The sequence below is a fragment of the Coregonus lavaretus genome (genome assembly GCF_964263955.1).
Source record: "Coregonus lavaretus genome assembly, chromosome: 12".
In the NCBI taxonomy this organism is placed as follows: Eukaryota; Metazoa; Chordata; class Actinopteri; order Salmoniformes; family Salmonidae; genus Coregonus; species Coregonus lavaretus.
The window spans coordinates 59581739-59602173 of record NC_139999.1 but is presented as its reverse complement, the minus strand read 5'-3'; the positions used below and the strand labels follow the sequence as shown (position 1 = coordinate 59602173).

At 44.3% G+C, this 20435-nt stretch overlaps 1 protein-coding gene across 4 annotated transcripts; it reads right to left on the bottom strand.

Moving 5' to 3' along the window:
- Window positions 1-2453: 2453 nt before the first annotated feature.
- eif6 (eukaryotic translation initiation factor 6) lies at window positions 2454-14104 on the bottom strand. Of its 4 annotated transcripts, none has more exons than XM_084173279.1 (7): window positions 14008-14104; window positions 13439-13576; window positions 12139-12224; window positions 5414-5589; window positions 4799-4975; window positions 4344-4525; window positions 2454-2890 (listed from the first exon to the last, which is right to left on the bottom strand). In XM_084173279.1, the coding sequence occupies exons 2-7, from the start codon at window positions 13543-13545 to the stop codon at window positions 2881-2883; spliced, it is 738 nt and encodes a 245-aa protein (XP_084029405.1). In that variant the 5' UTR covers window positions 13546-13576; window positions 14008-14104; the 3' UTR covers window positions 2454-2880. The 4 variants fall into 4 exon arrangements, with proteins under 4 accessions (XP_084029405.1, XP_084029406.1, XP_084029407.1 ...); XM_084173280.1 differs by having other exon boundaries at window positions 14004-14090; XM_084173281.1 differs by having other exon boundaries at window positions 13439-13571; window positions 14004-14084.
- Between the last annotated feature and the right edge of the window lie 6331 nt (window positions 14105-20435).

Below are 20435 nucleotides of genomic sequence, written 5' to 3'. Positions count from 1 at the left end.
CATTTGCTAATTTTTTAATCATTAATAAAGCGACGCCCTGATGCTTAATATATGACCCTCCGCTTCAGGACATTCAATCTCACTGATGCCAATTATAGTAATGCTACACTGAACAAAAATAGAAACACAACATGCAACAAATTAAAATATTACAGTTCATATAAAGAAATCAGTCATTTGAAATAAATGCATTAGGCCCTAATCTATGGATTTCACGACTGGGCAGGGGCGCAGCCATGGGTGGGCTTGGGAGGGCATAGGCCCACCCACTGGGGAGCCAGGCCCAGCCAATCAGAATGAGTTTTCCCCCCCACAAAAGGGCTTTATTACAGATGGAAATACTATTTTATTTCAGCTCATGAAACATGGGACCAGCACTTTACATGTTGCGTTTATATTTTTGTTCAGTGTATATGTGTGCTTTAAACTTGCTTGCATGAAATGCTTGCCTCAGAATACACAAGCCCTGCAACACCTCCAGGTGGTTCAATTTAAAAGACGGGTCAGGCAGTTGGAAAATGTTTTTACTACAGTGTGCCCTAATGAATGCAACCATGGTAAAGTGACCAGCCCTGACCCCCTGAATCCCCATGCAGGCGCCAGCTGCAGCTCAACCCCACGCATGCCTTCTTCCTCCTGGTCAACCAGCACAGCATGGTGAGCGTCTCCACACCCATCTCAGAGATCTACGAGCAGGAGCGCGACGAGGATGGCTTTCTCTACGCCTCTCAGGAGACCTTCGGCTGCTAGGGAGAGAGGGAAGTCTGGTCAGAGAAAGAGGGGAGAGGTGAGCAAGAGGGAGGCACAGGGGTACAGAGAGAGGTGAGGTTGGGTAGAGTTAGGTCTCGCCCGGCTGTGTGTTCTCTCTTTTGCCCCACCCCCTGGATGGTTGAGTTCCCCTTAAGGGTCATTAAACAGATAACAAAATAACTGCGTCTTTTCATGACCGTAGTAGGTAAACAGGAATACTGTGCAACATCCCCTTCCCCTTTTGTCCTCCTTATTAAAACTAGTATTCTTGGTGTAAGATTGGGTGGAGGTACATTATATTAGGAGTCTTTAAGGTTAGGGTAGGGTTAGCGGTGTGGTGGCTGTGCCAGCTAGTGACCACTGCAGAGCTGCTTCTAGTACGAGTCCTCTGAAATGCCAACCTGCGACCTGCTTTTAAAGACAGCAACATGTCGTTTGTCCTTGTAAATAGGTTTTTCAGGAGAGAAAACTAAACATTTTATTTTTAGGTTTTCATTCAGTCTTTTTACTAACGTGGTAATAGGTTTTATCCATAACCATTGGTTTAGGCAATGTCTTGAGTTTTCCCCAATATTGATACAGCTTACCGACGTTACGTCTCTGTTTGCCAACAGTGCAACTGAATAAACTACACAAGGAAAGCAATTGCGCTACCATAGGCTAAGCCATCAATATCATTGTACCTAAATCTGCTAGAGCAATGGCTATTTTAGGTTGTTCTCCCCTCTCCCTGTATTTTCAAGTACTGTTTAATAATCAATAAGATAACTGTGATGAACGCTTATTCAGTAGTTTCAGTCTGTCACCTTCGAATGGCAACAGTCTTGGGTGGCTGACTGGTTCCATGGGCAAGACGAACATCCATACAGTCATGACAGGCAGTGGTGGAAAATGTGTTGTGATATAGGCTAGTACATAGAATTGAGTGGTGGAAACTGATATGTAGAAATAAGCTTCTTTGCACATCAATAAAATAAGACTCAGCATTGAATAAAAAAAATGTATTACTGTATAACATTCATATTTGTCTGATATTCTCGCCGTATGCCTTTGGTAAATATACTTTTGAAATGAAGGGCTTGTGATACACTACATACGTTGCATGTTTTTGACACAATAGATATTTCTGTAAGTTTATAAAAAACGTTCTTTTGGTTTGAAACATTGTGTGTGTATAAACAATCAAATCAATGTGTATTTAAATTCTTCAAATTGTAACAAACTCAAGCAGCGTCACAGCATTGCTTCAAATTTATTTTAAGCATTTGCCAATAATGACTTTACTTGAGCCATGAATGCAATTAGTGGTTTACAGGTGTCACTTAAATACGAATTAGGGACGAACAATAAATTGGCCTTCATATTACCGATAATCTGGGCAGATGTAGAAATTAGCATAAAAGTAGCTCCATCACCACAGGTGGATTGTATGGTGAGCAGCCAGAGTCAATCTGCCACTCAAGTATACCCACAAATTACTGCTAAGGATGCATGCATAGTAAACAAGATTTAGAATTTGCAAATGAATTTAGATGTGAGTAGGTCTAAAGAACTTTACCAAAGGGCACCAGAGACCCATGTAGGTGGACAGTAAAAGAAAGGAATAACTTTCAAATCAGAACAGTGTCTTCACTCAAAAGTTTGACCACAAGGTAAGATGTAATAACTTGATGAGAAACAGATTGTGACAAAAATGCAACGTGTTAAAGGGTAATCCATTTATTGTACATTGCAGAAATCTGCACAGAATATCCCCACATCTCAACTATGTTAAGTGTTTACCAATTGTATTACAGTAAAGCCATGCATGGCAGACACAGACATGTAATGTACACTTCACATATGGAACATTCAACTTTTCTAGGAATCAAAACATGGCACTCAAATGTAACATTGATACTGTTTTATGGGAAAATCTTGATTTAATATTGCCAGACTATACATAGTTATTGTACAAAATTATGAAGTCTAGCATTGATATACCATACACATTTCCAATGCTAAACATTGAAGGTTTTAACCATATCAAATGACGAGAAGTGTTTTATGGGAGACATTTCCAGCTTCTTGCATTCTGCAGCAGTTTTTCCAGAGGTGCCTCAAACCTTTCATTCAAGGTGGAATGGCATCTTATGTGAGGCTAGAAAAGAGAATGTAATATTAGAAATGGTGCTACAGTATAGCCTTTTATCTGCAATGGTAATTGTATGTCAAAGGCGCCAGTAAATATCCATGAGCATCTTAACGCAATTTTTTTTTAACTGTTCCCGTTGAAAAAAACGATACACAGTAATGTACACACACTTAAGTGTAAAAAAAAAAAGTTGAGCAAAATGGTTTCAGACTTTTCTGCGCATTCAAAAAATATCCACCCCAAAATAAAGGGTTTACAAAGGTGATTTGCTAGGTCATTGGCCATAACTCCTCCTGTAGGGCAGGGGTTCCCAAACTTTGAGCTCACGACCCCACCATGTGAAAAGAATGATGTAATAAACATACAATATTTACTTTATAAAATCAGTCACAGTATTTCATAGGGTTGGGCAGTTTCCAGATGGTCATACCGTCCTTCTCATTACGGGATTACCGGCTTAGTACACAAGGGAGCGCCAAAACATGAGACCATTGGGCATTTTACCAGAATGCTAACAAAATTAGCACAAGTAATAGCAATTTCCATGGAGGCTGCTAGCTAAATATGCTAATGAGCGCAAACGAATTGCAAAGACAGGCAATCCAGCGCATAAAGTTATACATGTATAGGTAGGCGCTACCAAATGTCATTTTTGGTGAGTTTGGACATTTACAAGCGAATGTGAACGAGAGACATTGTGCAAATGAACAAAGCTGACGCATGCTTGTCTGCTCTGAAGCAGCATGTGTACAACGCTGTGTCTGGAGTCGCTAGGGCAACGGGCCTGCCTGCTCGGAGAGGAGGAGCAGACAGCCGAGAATGGAGAGGAGAGAAAAAAGGCAAGGAAATCAAGATGGTGGCAGCTGTACAGAACTCCTTCAAAGGGCTATGACTTCTCAAACACGGCACAAAGCTTACATAATATGATGCCCTGTCACCTTATTAATTCAGTTACTTAGATAACTAGCAAGTTAGACTTGGGGTCGCGTTAATCCAGAATTTATTTTTACGCAGGAAAAAGAGATAAACGCCTAACAACTATCTTGCTGCGTTTTTGTAAACACAGATCTAAAATGCTTCTTATTGTAATTTCTGTTCGGCATCAGAGTCATTTTGTGCTTCTCCACTCGGATGAGAATTCACAAACGGGCATTCTATCACAGCCAGCGCTGTGACTGATGTAGCTTTTTTCTCCCGTACTTTTTTCTCTGTGGTAAAATTCAAGATTAACTTTAAGCAAACCTTAAGGAAATGTAGCTGGCTACATTCTTTCTATGATAAACAGAAATATGATGGCCATGCATTGTTTTTGCAAAAACAACCTTGCCTTTTTCATTGTAACCTCATTTACTGTGGCTGCCAGCCAAATTGCGTTGCACTTCTGTTGTCATCTGAAGCGAACTCTGGATGGTGCCTATAATAAGTGAGTTTCTCATGGTGTCAAGAAATGATCACTCACCTGTCAATTAGAGAGTCTCTCATTGTGGTAGCGATGGCGCTGGGCTGAGACTCGCTCAGTCTGAACACACTCTCGATGACAGACAGCTCTGTGCTGGTGGTGTCCAGCCCAGTGAAGGCGCACCAGTCGTTTACCACCATCCCTGCGGCGATGACCTCGCTACCACGGTTCACCGTTCCTGCCTGTGGAGTGCGGACAGAGAGAGTTGGGAGTAACTCAAGCACTCATCACCAACTTGATGCAATGTGCCCCCCCCCCCCTTGGCACTTCAGTAGATCTAAAAATGTAAACAATGTGGAGAACTGTCCACCTAACCTATCAGAGGGCAAGGTAGACGTATTATCACATTGCTTATACATATCCGATTGATTTAGATCTACATAAAAAGCCTTGTAGTATGGGATAGGAACATAGTAGAAATGACCATAAGCAGCACCATGACCACTATCACTCACCACCAGAGGCACTTGGAGTAGGGAGGAGAGCTCATCCTGGTCTTCTATGGATGTCTTGGGGTGTACCAGTCCCCCCTGATTGCTGAAGGCACAGTAGCTCCCCACTAGAACTTGCTCTGCTACTGTCTGACGGAACACCTCCACCTTCAGACTGTCTGCCAGGATCTCCTCTGTCTCCTAAACAAACATGGGAAGTGTGTTAACATCCCCTATGTCAGACAATGTCCTAGGGATGGGCATTTGAAATAATTTGTGTTAAGAGTACTCGTGAAAATCATTTCATTTAAAAAATGTGAAATGTGGCTGGCTGAAGGCAAAGTTAGGAGTATGCTGTATGTTCCAATGAATGGCTGTTCTGATACAACTCAAAACATAAAATATTTGCACTGCACTCCAAACACATCTTTTGGTTTGACATTGTCATAAATTTAACCTGTTAAATATTAGCTTTTGAAAATGTAGAGTACCCATTGTAATCGAATACAAACAAGGGAAATATAACTTCTGACGAATTAAGGTATATAGCAGCTAGTCAGACTGGTTATCCACTCATAACTTTTACTAGCCCAGGACAATGTTTAGACATCCAGGCAATTACGCATCGTTTCCCCTCACCCTGTCCAGGTCAGGATGCACCAGGGCCACATAGTCATTACAGGCAATGACATTCCCCAGTGCTGAGAGCCTCTCCTCTACCCTCTGGATCTTGACTGTGTCTGGGAGACAATTCCTAATGTGCTGCAGCTCCTGGTCCGTGGTGTTGTTGGGCACCAGGAGTCCATGACGATTCCCTGGTGCGCAAAGTTACAATTAGAAGTAGTTGAGTGTTCGCTGTACATTTGTATTTATCACAACAGTCAATTACCTAAAATATTTTCATAAAATATCAAGTACAGTCCTAGTCTATTACATAAAGCGTAATTAACCCTTGGGCGCATACGATAACATTTATGAGCATTGTTGAGTGGTCCCTGCAGCGTACCATCGCAAATATGTGATTGGAACAGTGCCAACAGAACATATGATGCAACATTCGTGTCTGAAAAGCATCTAGACAATGTTTTGTACTGATGGGAAATAAGTCCACAACTTTATTCCTCAATTTCACCTTTTATTGTAAAAGATAAATGCGAACTTGATCATCCAAAACATCACACGGAACACATCCACAGCCAAACACATTCCATAAACCAGTCTAAAGAACAGGTTGCGCTGACAAAACAAAACGTAAGTTAGAGACCGAACAGCTAGACTTGTTTACAATCTCTCTGGTGAGCACAAGGGAAAAATGTAATATTGTTTAGAAAAGAGATGTGTGTCAGCTAAGCTAACAGCAGCTAAATTCTTTATGATGGCAGCCATGTTTGTTTATGTTTGACAAGCGAAAAACTCCAATTCCAGAATGCCATTCACTATAAGACGCAAATAAACAAAGTAAAAGACGGCTTTGCTCATTGCCTGAAAAATATGAACAAGTTTGGCCACTTTTCAGCATATTACAAATCTTCAATGTACTTGTTACAGTGTATACAAGAACCGGAGCACATGACTTTACAAGTCGTTTACCGTTTGACCAATCACAAAGCAAATAAAATGTTCATTTCATTCGTGGGGGATTTTCAAGTACATGGAGGGTAGAAATGGGGGAAGGTATCGTTGGGGGATATGATGCAGGAAATACGCTGCAGAGGTTTATACGCCAAATACAAATAAAACCACTGGATCTGAGCTGGCAACCCTGAGATACCATAGTTATAATCTGATGCCGCATTCAAAACAACTGGGAAATCTCAGACTTCCAAGCGTTCAAGACAACTGGGAACTCTGGGGGGAAAAAAACTAGCTCAGACTGGGAAAAATCTTTGAACGGTCATCCAACTCGGAATTCCAACTCAGGAACTCAGGCCTCTTTCTAGAGCTCCGACATTCCGACCTGAAGATCACTGACGTCATGATTTGACCTCGTATTTTTCAGAGTTCCCAGTTGTCTTGAAAGCAGCATAAGTCAGTCGAGTGAACTATCCCTCTACCTCATTTTTTTACAACATCTTTGGTCTGACAGACGCTTACGTGACAACCAGAATGCATTGTATGTCAACAAACATGGCGCCACACATAGCTGGCAAATAGCTTAGCTCGTCATAATCAATACAACCTTCTAAAAAGTATTTTACAGACATCATGTGTCCATTACAATCTATGCAAGAATCGGAATGCATGATTTGTCACCAGTACTTGAAAACTTGAATAAAACAGCAAATACATTATTATCATCCAAAACATCAAATGGCAGTGGTGGTCTCTCGTGACTGTTAACGTAAGCGCATGTGAGATTTTGTTCTAGCTAGCGGGTAGCTACTGGTAACGATTAGCTGTTCCCACTGTTAAATGTGCTTCTAGCCAACGTTTAATTTTTGCTGCGTTCTGCGTTAGCTGGAGGTAAGCAAAGCTGGAGGTAAGCGTAGCTGGAGGTAAGCAAACTTCTCATTTGGTGTTGAGTATAGCTTAACCATGCATTAGATCGTAGGTTGGTAGTTAGTGTAGTTAGGTATTGTATTTATTATAGGTTAGTATTGTTGTTATTGTAGGTTTCCGTAGGTTATTGTAGGGTAGTATCGAAGCACGAGGCTAGCTAGCTAGCGGGTAGCTACTGGTAACGATTAGCTGTTCCCACTGTTAAATGTGCTTCTAGCCAACGTTTAATTTTTGCTGCGTTCTGCGTTATGTAAGGAACTAGACAAGGACATGAATCATCTGTTTAGTGTGCTAACACACTCTTGGCAGTTTGTTGTAACCAAGTATTGGTGCTAATTGTGTGTTAATGGATGCTAGCTTGCTAGTTAGCTACGGCGTCATAGCTAGGTATCGTGGGTAGCTACTGTGTCTTGGCAGTGTCTTCCGCCGTGCCGGCTGTAGCACGAAGCGAGCTAATTAGCCGTTTTTTCGAACAGAGTCAGAGTCAACACAGTAGCCATTGTGTGCCGGGTGTAGCACGAAGCTAGCTAGCTAGCCGTTCTTAAAACAAAGCCAACACAGTGGCCATTGCTAGCTACCCAGCACGACCAGCGAACGGTACGGTAGTAGCTAATTACAATATACTTGTCCTAGCTAGCCAATGTTGAATCATTGCTGCGTCATGAAAGGAACTTGACACAGACACGAATGATCTGTTTAGTGTGTTATCACACTATTGGTGGTTTGCTGTGACCAAGTGTTTGTGCTTGGCTGTGTGTTACTGGATGCTGGCATGCTGGTTAGCTAGTTAACACACTATTGGTGGTTTGTTGTGAGTATTTGTGCTTAACTGTGTGTTAAACTGTGTGTTATTGGATGCTAGCATGCTAGTCAGCTATGGTGTCATAGTTGGCTAGCTGAATAAAGTGGGTTTGAGTTTATTCCTTTAAACATTGAACAACTGTTCAGTGAAACAATTTTAGTTTCTGAGGTAGAAGTTTTTGGTGAGGGAGGCCCCCCTCTCTCCTCTCCCAGATGCTTAGCTCATTTCATTCCGATCTCCTCTGCATTTTTGTAGCCATTTGCTACAGCCTGTCAACTATGCCTCTGCCTATCCCTGTTCTCTCGTCTCTGCACAGGCTACACAAACAACGCACAACACCGCGCGGCTGCTGCCTCTCCAACCTGGTGGTCCCTGCTCGCACCCCTCACCTGGAGTTCCAGGTCGCAGGCAGCCTCTGGAACTGCCGTTCTGCTGCCAACAAAGCTGACTTCATCCCAGCCTATGCCAACCTCCAGTCCCTCGACTTCCTGGCGCTGACGGAAACATGGATCACCACTGAAAACACGGCTACTCCTACTGCTCTCTCCTCGTCTGACCATGTGTTCTCGCATACCCCGAGAGCATCTGGTCAGAGGGGTGGTGGTACAGGAATCCTCATCTCTCCCAAGTGGACATTCTCAATTTTTCCCCTAACCCATCTGTCTATCTCCTCATTTGAATTCCATGCTGTCACAGTCACTAACCCATTTAAGCTTAATATCCTTGTCATCTATCGCCCTCCAGGTTCCCTTGGAGAGTTCATCAACGAGCTTGACGCCTTGATAAGTTCCTTTCCTGAGGATGGCTCACCCCTCACAGTTTTGGGGGATTTCAACCTCCCTATGTCCACGTTTGACTCATTTCTCTCTGCCTCCTTCTTTCCACTCCTCTCCTCTTTTGACCTCACCCTCTCACCGTCCCCCCCTACTCACAAGGCAGGCAATACACTTGACCTCATCTTCACTAGATGCTGCTCCTCTACTAATCTCACTGCAACTCCCCTCCAAGTCTCCGACCACTACTTTGTTTCCTTTTCTCTCTCGCTCTCCTCCCACACTACTCACTCTGCCCCTACACAGATGGTAATGCGCCGCCGCAACCTTCGCTCTCTCTCTCCCACTACTCTCTCCTCTTCCATCCTATCATCTCTTCCCTCTGCTCAATCCTTCTCCCTCCAATCTCCTGATTCTGCCTCCTCAACCCTCCTCTCCTCCCTTTCTGCATCCTTTGACTCTCTGTGTCCCCTATCCTCCCGGCCGGCTCGGTCCTCCCCCCCAGCTCCGTGGCTTGATGACTCACTGCGAGCTCACAGAACAGAGCTCCGGGCAGCGGAGAGGAAATGGAAGAAAACTAAACTCCCTACCGACCTGGCATCTTTTCACTCCCTCCTCTCTACATTTTCTTCATCTGTTTCTGCTGCTAAGGCCACCTTCTACCACTCTAAATTCCAAGCATCTGCCTCTAACCCTAGGAAGCTCTTTGCCACATTTTCCTCCCTCCTGAATCCTCCCCCCCCCCCCCCCCCCCTCCTCTCTCTCTGTGGATGACTTCGTCAACCACTTTGAAAAGAAGGTTGACGACATCCGATCCTCGTTTGTTAAGTCTAACAACACTGCTGGTCCTGCTCACACTGCCCTACCCTATGCTTTGACTTCTTTCTCCCCTCTCTCTCCAGATAAAATCCTGCGACTTGTGACTGCAGGCCGCCCAACAACCTGCCCGCTTGACCCCATCCCCTCCTCCCTTCTCCAGACCATCTCCGGTGACCTTCTCCCCTACCTCACCTCGCTGATCAACTCATCCTTGACCGCTGGCCATGTCCCTTCCGTCTTCAAGAGAGCGAGAGTTGCTCCCCTCCTCAAAAAACCAACACTCGACCCCACTGATGTCAACAACTACAGACCAGTATCCCTTCTTTCTTTTCTTTCCAAAACTATTGAGCGTGCCGTCTTTAGCCAACTCTCTTGCTATCTCTCTCAGAATGACCTTCTTGATCCAAACCAATCAGGTTTCAGGACTGGTCATTCAACTGAGACTGCTCTTCTCTGTGTCACGGAGACTCTCCGCACTGCTAAAGCTAACTCTCTCTCCTCTGCTCTTGTCCTTCTAGACCTGTCTGCTGCCTTTGATACTGTGAACCATCAGATCCTCCTCTCCACCCTCTCCGAGATGGGCATCTCCGGCGCGGCTCACTCCTGGATTGCGTCCTACCTGACCGGTCGCTCCTACCAAGTGGCGTGGCGGGAAGCTGTCTCCGCACCACGTGCTCTCACCACTGGTGTCCCCCAGGGATCGGTTCTGGGCCCTCTCCTTTTCTCCCTATACACCAAGTCACTTGGCTCTGTCATATCCTCACATGGTCTCTCCTATCATTGCTACGCTGACGATACACAACTAATCTTCTCCTTTCCCCCTTCTGATAACCAGGTGGCGAATCGCATCTCTGCATGTCTGGCAGACATATCAGTATGGATGACGGATCACCACCTCAAGCTGAACCCTGGCAAGACGGAGCTGCTCTTCCTCCCGGGGAAGGACTGCCCGTTCCATGATCTCGCCATCACGGTTGACAACTCCGCTGTGTCCTCCTCCCAGAGTGCGAAGAGCCTAGGCGTGACCCTGGACAACACCCTGTCGTTCTCCGCCAACATCAAGGCGGTGACCCGCTCCTGCAGGTTCATGCTCTACAACATTCGGAGAGTGCGACCCTGCCTTACACAGGAAGCGGCGCAGGTCCTGGTCCAGGCACTTGTCATCTCCCGTCTGGACTACTGCAACTCGCTGTTGGCTGGGCTCCCTGCCTGTGCCATTAAACCCCTACAACTCATCCAGAATGCCGCAGCCCGTCTGGTGTTCAACCTTCCCAAGTTCTCTCACGTCACCCCCCTCCTCCGCACACTCCACTGGCTTCCAGTTGAAGCTCGCATCCGCTACAAGACCATGGTGCTTGCCTATGGAGCAGTGAGGGGAACGGCACCTCTGTACCTTCAGGCTCTGATCAGTCCCTACACCCAAACGAGGACATTGCGTTCATCCACCTCTGGCCTGCTGGCTCCCCTTCCTCTGCGGAAGCACAGCTCCCGCTCAGCCCAGTCAAAACTGTTCGCTGCTCTGGCACCCCAATGGTGGAACAAGCTCCCTCACGACGCCAGGACAGCGGAGTCACTCACCACCTTCCGGAGACATTTGAAACCCCACCTCTTTAAGGAATACCTGGGATAGGATAAAGTATTCCTTCTAACCCCCCCCCCCAAATTGTAAAGTGGTTATCCCACTGGCTATAGGGTGAACGCACCAATTTGTGAGTCGCTCTGGCTAAGAGCGTCTGCTAAATGACGTTAATGTGCCCTTGAGCAAGGCACTTAACCCTAATTGCTCCTGTAAGTCGCTCTGGTTAAGAGCGTCTGCTAAATGACTAAAATGTAAATGTAAAAAAATTATGCTCCATACATACGGTATGCTACAGTAGGAACGACAACGTGATATACAGAAAATAAGGCACTTACTTTGATATGAACGTACACATATCCAAAGTTATTATTTGTAAGGAAAACAACAAAGGCAATGCGGCAGGGGGGAAAAGTTTGTGAAAGGCCTATTCTGACTAGAGATGTGCAATGTCTTCATACTTGATCTGGGGAAACACTGGGGAAGTGCTTGGGCTCTTGTCGAATAGAGAAGTTTGTCCGGCTCAGTAAAGCCTCAACCATAAATTGTCTGTAACAGTGAAATGGGCTACTTCTTATTTGAATTAACGAGGAGGCGGAACACACCTCAATTCAATCTGTTGTTAGAAAATAGCGTGCCTTGGTTTGAGGGCAGCTCAGGTAACTGTCCTGTTGCATAACAAATCACATTTTGGAAAATTGAGTGCATTCGGTCATCACAAGCAGAAAATAATTCACGCTGGGGGGAACGTTAGAGATATTTGGAACTCACACGTGAAAAGGTTAAGTATTCCATTCTCCTGTTGAACTGATGACATTGCTTTGTGTTTCTTTGTGCACTTGCAGTCTCTAGCTGTTTGACCTACAATGTTAATCTGTTACAGAGCCATACTCACCCACACACATTCTTCCAATTATCCGACATCCTGCTATTGAGGCATGTACAACTGGGATGGTTTCGGACAACTCGCCTTCAAAGACACTGTAATCATAAATGGCATGTTACCATGACAACAATGCTGATTTTATAACAAACACTCCCCAGAGAAGGCTGACATTACTGTATGTAAGTATGTAAGCTTTCAATACAACTTTACTCTTATGCTCTGTTTTCAATCAGACACACACACTGAGAAGAACACAGGGTCAGCCACAGTGCAGCACCCATGCAGCTAGTTATGGGGTTAAGTGCCTTACTCAAGGGCACAACGGTAGGCAATTGCACCTGGGATCTGACATCAGCAGCCCTCTAGTTGCCAGTAGTCCCCACTTTGTTAGTGTCATACAATCACACCAGGAACACTTGTGGTATTACATAACTTCAGTCATCTACCATTCTACTCATGTCATAAACATTCTCAAAATGTAGTGCCGATTAGCCTCAATGCTTGGTAGACCATTATATTGGTCTCCTGTCGCTGAACACTATATCCTCATACCTTAGACTAGTTAAATAAAAGGTTACATTTAAAAAAAATACCCCACAAAATATATACCAGCCCACTGGTTTACCTGTTTCCGAAAAACGTTTCGCGTCAAAGGCACATCTATAATCCGGAATGCTTTACCAGTCAATAGAGGTTGTTAAATGTGTGAACCACTAAAAATGAACAAACATTGAAATACAACTTTTCCAGAGCTCACCGAATTCAATTCATACTGTATCTCCCTAAAGTCCGCCGCCATCTCGGATCACGCGGTAATCTCGCGTGGCAACTACTACCGAGTATGTCCTAGGGAGTGAGCGTCGGAAAATTTTGATTTAAAAGTTTATTTTAGTTGTTTACACATTTTGCAACCCGTACTGACTGGTAAAGCTTTCCGGATTAGGTGACTGGAAACAGGTATTCATTACATCTTGAAACTGAAACGGTTTAAGAACCAAACGGAACGGAGAGGGGCATACCTGAATTTGTCCAATATAATAATAATAAGCCATTTAGCAGACGCTTTTATCCAAAGCGACTTACAGTCATGCGTGCATAAATGTTTATGTATGGGGGGATAAACTCTCGTTTTCGTTACAAACCGCTTTCCGTTTGGCGTAAACGGTTTCTTTCGAAAACCGTTAAGAGGACTGATAACGTAACATATTTTGCGGAGTACTGGAATATAGCGTTCCGCGACGAGATACCCGTCTTCGCTAACGTTAATGGTAGATGCTGTTCTCGATAAAAGATGCCACATCTCGCTTACCTGTAGAAGTTCTCTGACCCGCCAATTGCAACTAGGCAGTATGTGTTTGTTAATTTGGCGAAGCAGCCTATTTCGTTGTTCTTCTCGAAAGATGCCCTGACAGCCATGTTGAAGTTTTACAGTTGAGGCAGAACTTTTCTTAAACAAAAGAAAATGGATGTGAAGATTACGCACTTCCTAACTAGCTAACGTTTACCGTTAGTTAACTATCAATAGTTTCTACTAGTACTAGCCAAGCGAGCTAGCCGTCTCAGTTAGCCCAGACTGACAAATTAGCTTCTTATAAAATTTAGTGGCTACCGACGGCTGTATTACTACAATGGTCCATACAAACATGACAACTGTTTCATTGCAATACATTACTACGCGATCCATACAGATAGTTAGCCAACGTTGGCAATTTAGCTAGCTAGCCAAATTGAGTAACGTTTGCTAACCAACATTTTAAGAAAATCCAAGATCACTGGCTGGTACCCATACAAACTATAGTTATATACCTACGTTTCAATATTCACCAGATATTTTTGCCATATCGGATTATATAAATAACAATATATAACTTTACCTACTTAAGTGTGGCCTCTCAGCAAGCGTTGATTCCTTTTTCCCCACACGTGTTCAGTTCCTCATCTACGTTGACTTCTTCTATGATATCATGGCTTCTTCTTCGATGAGGTTTAACGGCGGTTGGCATCCAATAAATGTTAAATTACCGCCACCTACTAGACTGGAGTATAACTCCCTTATACTTTGCTTACATTTTTTTTTTTAAATACAACAAATACCCTACCATCTAATACTACACTAACAAAAAAAACCCACAATATTTATAACTACCATACTCCACTATTTAAATCGATGTATTACTACTGCAGGCCAACAGCCTGAAGGGATGAGACACCACCACTTAACACACCCTGTAACTCTTCTGATGTCAAGTCTCGCACACCCAAATACCTCTCTGCAGCTGCCACCACAACCTCTATTTTCTGCGACTTTAGTACAGTTGATAACCATTGCTATAAATGCCAAAAATCCAATCTTACTGATACATATCACTTGTTGGTTTATCCCTCTGTACTGGTACATCTCTACTACTCACACCATTCCTCTCAGGATACCTCCCCCTTTACCCATCTTCCTCTACTTTCTTCACTGCCTCAGCATATGACAACTTCTGCACTACTCTAACCCTGGAAACTTCAACCTGCCTCTCTCGCACCAGACATTTCGGATCCCCAGCCCCATGGGCACCCCTACAATTAACACATACCACTACTTTCCCCAATGCTACACATTCCTTTGTCTCATGCCCTTCTGCACAATTCTCACACCTAGGAACCTCCCTCCTACACACTGCTGCCACATGCCCATAAGCTTGACACCTGTAACAACGTAATGTATTCGTCACAAAAGCTCGTACAGGATAACTTATATATCCTAACATCACTTTGTCGGGCAAAGACTCAACATCAAAACTCAAAAGAGCAGACAATGACTCTTCTGTTTCTCCACTCACGCCACCCTGTCTGCGTCGCACCAAACGACGAGCATCACAAACAGCGGGAATCTTCCCCTTCAGTGGTCAGCTTTCACATTTACCGCTACCCCAGTAATCATTCCTTTCAATGGCACCCTTTTCCTGAGAACAAAACAATTCACATCTCTTGCCCCCATTCGTTTAACACGGAGCGCCTGCTCCCTCTGACCAGCAGAAACACAAACAATTATCACTAGACCACTTCTGGTTACCCTCACCGATTTCACAACAACCATCCTGAAACCACAAATGGATCAGCCAAAAGGCAAGGGTCCACTTTTTCCCAAAACTTCACTCCTACTGTCACAGACTCATCTTTATCCTGACCCTCGGTGCAAACCTCAGGCTCAGAGAACTTCACCACACCTACCACCTCCGATACTTCGCCCTCATTCACTTCCATTTCTCCTCCTGTCTTCAACTCACTCTGTTTACACTTTCTACCATTCTTCTTTAACAAACCATCTCCCTTTCTCCCGACATTTTTAACTGACTCAAGCTCACCCTCCCTCTCTCTCTTAGACCTCCTCTGCCTCTTTTTCCTTCCATACCTCCTCCGTATTCCAAGTATAACTCTCCTTATGATAGTACTGCACGTCTCCTGGTCCCCTGTAGCTCAGTTGGTAGAGTATGGCGCTTGCAACGCCAGGGTTGTTAAGCAAGTTAAATGTTTCAGTGCTGTTATTGGAGAAGTGGAGTGAGTTCTTGCAGCCATTTCTGGTGGATAGTAGTGATGTTCCGTTTGATACCAAAGCGCCGAGGCATGCATCGAAATGGCTAAGCAGTTAACTTCTAATCAGTGTGCCGATGCGTGTATCACTTTATCAGAAGTACGTAATCAATGACATCCGAAGCTTTGTTTGATCACGTGCTTTTTCAAACCTTGTGTTGCAAAATGCGAGATCCCACAGATTTTGCCGTGGTTCCAGTGCTTTCTTTCGATTCCTCCGATTCCAAGCGGCTTTCAAACACTGACCTCTACTGGACACCGTACTTACAAATATAGTTAGGATTTTGACAAAAATCTGTACCTGACCGGTACTTTAGCAAATATATTAGGGGACATTCAGGGACGTGAGGGTATGAGGTCGAATCCTGTTGAAGGCACACTATTTAATATAGTATAAACCTCTGTCTTAAGCATCCTAAATAATGCCATTGATTCAGTAAAACCAATGGCACAGGGGCCCCACAAGAGTGCGTGCTCAGCCCCCTTCTGTACTCCCTGTTCACCCATGACTGCGTGACCACGCATGCCTCCAACTCAATCATCAAGTTTGCAGACGTCACAACAGTAGTAGGCCTGATTACCAACAATGACGAGACAGCCTACAGGGAGGAGGTGAGGGCCCTGGTGGAGTGGTGGCAGGAAAATAACCTCTCCCTCAACGTCAACAAAACGTTGGAGCTGATCGTAGACTTCAGGAGACAACAGAGAGAGCATGCCCCTTTTCACATGGATGGGACCGCAATGGAGAAGGTGAAAAGGGGGGGGGGGGGCTCTGCCGGTCTTGACACCTTAATACTGCCATAAATTAGAGATAGATTCTCCTATCTCTGGCCCTGTTGTATGGTGAAAGGAATGTCCTTTGTTTCAGAGTCTTTTGCCGCCCAAAAACTTCAACATCCTACAATGAACATTGGGACAATATATTTCAACATCCAAAACGTTGGGAATGATGAGAAATTGAATATGGAAAATTAATGTATATTTTGTGATGTCATAAAAAATGGTATAAAGGCGTTAAAACGAAAACATTGTGACTTGAAGAGCTTTTACACTGTGTATATCAGGTATACATCCTTTACCTTGTGTAGAAAATATCAAGGAGGAAGACAATGTTTCTGTGAAGATGGGAATGTGATTTTAGCTTTCTAACAAAATCATAGTGATGATAATACTTTTGCCTCGTAACTAGCCACGCCCGAGGGAGCTCAGAGAGCGTGTCAATATGACGGAAACACCCCTCTTTACCAGAGTGCATAAAATATTTTGTTAAGAATTATCAGACTAGACGGACCTCAAGCTGCAGCTTTTGTCCATATTGGTCCTGACCCTGAAAATCAACACGAGGTGAAGACGACTGTGACGAGTACTGAGGTTACGAAGAGGCAGGACGCAGACGCAGGAATCAACAATGTAAAGGTTTACTTACCACTGTGCAATAGAACAACCAAAGAGCGAGTACATGACACTAACAATCACACACAACACAGAACAGTCCAGGTCTAGTGGTTAAGAGCGTTGTGCCAGTAACCGAAAGGTCGCTGGTTCTAATCCCCGAGCCGACTAGGTGAAAAATCTGTCGATGTGTCCTTGAGCAAGGCACTTAACCCTAATTGCTCCTGTAAGTCGCTCTGGATAAGAGCGTCTGCTAAATGACGTAAATGTAAATGTAAATGTAAAATGTATATAGGAGTGGTGATGAGGTGCAGGTGCGCTGGAGGTGATTAGGGTGCATTGGGTTTCTATTCCGGTGTTGCCGAGGTGGTGCGCTCAGACCGGTGGCTCAGTAGACCGGCGAATCAGAGCGCCTGAGGGGAGCAACGGGAGGAGACTTGACAACGACAAAGTTGCCTCCACTAACAATCAATGTTACGGCTGAGTAGCTGTTCTAAGTACTGTATCTAAGAAGGTGAATTTAAGTTGGACCATCCTGTTACTCTCTTCAAGCCATCGTCTACTACACTGCTCTCATCACCCCACAGGGGCTCATCGACACGGCTGATTAGCCGTCCTCAGAAGACCACTTCCAGAACGAGTGAAAGTAAACAGACAACTAAGAAGAAGGACATTGTGACTTCTTGTGGACAATCTGAGCCTTACATATAAAAGGCAGTCCGAAAGAGAACCTATGACGTGTACCTATGATGAAAATTACAGGCCTCTCTCATCTTTTTAAGTGGGAGAACTTGCACAATTGGTGGCTGACTAAATACTTTTTTTCCCCACTGTATATTTTTGTTCAGTGTAGATGGAACATATTCCCTTTTGCTTACAAGATGAACCGCTATGGTGACAAATATTTACCATCTAAACCATGTGTGACCGCTCACCTCACTGGCTGCAGAAGTGTTCTTCCTAACCAGTCCCTCAGCAGCTCTCTGACTGATCTCCACCCTCACTGGGTCCTCAGAGGAGAGGAAGGCTGGGGAGAGATGTAGGGATGGAAGGATGAATGGATCAATTGTTGATAAGCTTAAAATGTCCATCTCCCACCCAAGGAGAGACGTACAATGCATTCGGAAAGTATTCAGACCCCTGGTCTTTGTCCACATTTTGTTATGTTACAGTCTTATTCTAAAATGGATTAAATAGTTTTTTCCCCTCATCAATCTATAAAAAATACCCCATGATGACAAAGCAAAAACTGGTTTTTAGATTTTTTTGCAAATGTATTAAAAATAAAAAACGGATCACATTTACATAAGTATTCAGACCCTTTACTCAGTACTTTGTTGAAGCACTTTTGGCAGTGACTACAGCCTCAAGTATTCTTGGGTATGATGCTTCAAGCTTTGCAAACCTGTATTTGGGGATTTTCTCCCATTCTGCTCTGCAGATCCTCTCAAGCTCTGTCAGGTTGGATTGGGAGCATCGGAGGAATTGTCCGTAGAGCTCAGAGACAGGATTGTGTCGAGGCACATATCTGGGGAAGAGTATCCAAAAAATGTCTGCAGCATTGAAGTTCCCCAAGAACACAGTGGCCTCCATCATTCTTAAAATGGAAGAAGTTTGGAACCAACAAGACTCTTCCTAGAGCTGGCCGCCTGGCCAAACTGAGCAATCGGGGGAGAAGGGCCTTGGTCAGGGAGGTGACCAAGAACCTGATGGTCACTCTGACAGCGCTCCAGAGTTCCTCTGTGGAGATGGGAGAACCTTCCAGAAGTACAACCATCTCTGCAGCACTCCACCAATCAGGCCTTTACGGAAGCCACTCCTCAGTAAAAGGCACATGACAGCCCCGCTTGGAGTTTGTCAAAAGGCACCTAAAGACTCTCAGACCATGAGAAACAAGATGTTCTGGTCTGATGAAACCAAGATTGAACTCTTTGGCCTGAATGTCAAGCGTCACATCTGGAGGAAACCTGGCACAATCCCTACGGTGAAGCATGGTGGTGGCAGCATCATGCTGTGGGGATTTTTTTCAGTGGCAGGGACTGGGAGACTAGTCAGGATCGAGGCAAAGATGAACGGAGCAAAGTTCAGAGAGCTCCTTGATGAAAATCTGCTCCAGAGCGCTCAGGACCTCAGACTGGGGCGAATGTTCACCTTCCAACAGGACAACGACCCTAAGCACACAGCCCAGACAACGCAGGAGTGGCTTCGGGACAAGTCTCTGAATGATTTTGAGTGGTCCAACCGGATCGAACATTTCTGGAGACCTGAAAATAGCTGTGCAGCAACGCTGCCCATCCAACCTGAGAGCTTGAGAGGCTCTGCAGAAAATAATGGGAGAAACTCCCTAAATACAGGTGTGCCAAGCTTGTAGCATAATTCCCAAGAAGACTCGATGCTGTAATCGCTGCCAAAGGTGCTTCAACAAAGTACTGAGAAAAGGGTCTGAATACTTATGTAAATGTGATATTTCAGGTTTTTATTTTTCATAAATTTGCAAACATTTCTAAAAATCTGTTTTTGCTTTGTCATTATGGGTTATTGTGTGTAGATTGATGAGGGAAAAAAACAATTTAATCACTTTTATAATAAGGCTGTAATGTAACAAAATGTGGAAAAAATCAAGGGGTCTGAATACTTTCTGAAGGCACTGTAAATGATCAGTATTTCAATATTTTATTTGGACGGGCAAGGAGGTACGGTAGGGCGGGCCAGGCCCCCTAAGGCCTGCCAATAACAACGGCCCTTCCCTCCAGACAGTCTCGGAGGTAGCGAGGTGGGCGGCTTGGCTCATCTCCTGGTTAGCTGACTTATTGTAGGAAGTGAGCGAATCATCACTGGTTCATATACACACACACGACAGAGACATAGAGCCTAGTTAATACAATACTACTATAGAGAGAAATAGAAATGGCGTCTTTTTGTAGGCTCTAACCGCCATGGTTCGTTGGACAAAGCCTACGGGGAAATGAATGGCGTTTTTGTATAAATGCCGAAAATAAGATCGGTGGTAAACACAGGCTTAGGAGATCTTATATGTTTTGTTATGAGATCATCTTTATCAGCCAAAGTCACTGTGAATTTTGAAGCATTTATGTAATCATAAAAAGCACATAAAGGCTTCATAATTCATGAAGGTCATGTTAACTGACTGATTATCTCATAGAACAAAACGTATAAAATCTCCTAAACCTGTGTTAACCTCAGACCTTATTTTTGGCGTTTATCACAAAACCCTATTCTTTCCCCATAGGAATGTCTGAACAAACGCATGTCCGTTTTTAGGACTACAAGCTGGCGAGCTCTATATCATGCTTTCTTAAGTGCCCGTGGGAAGC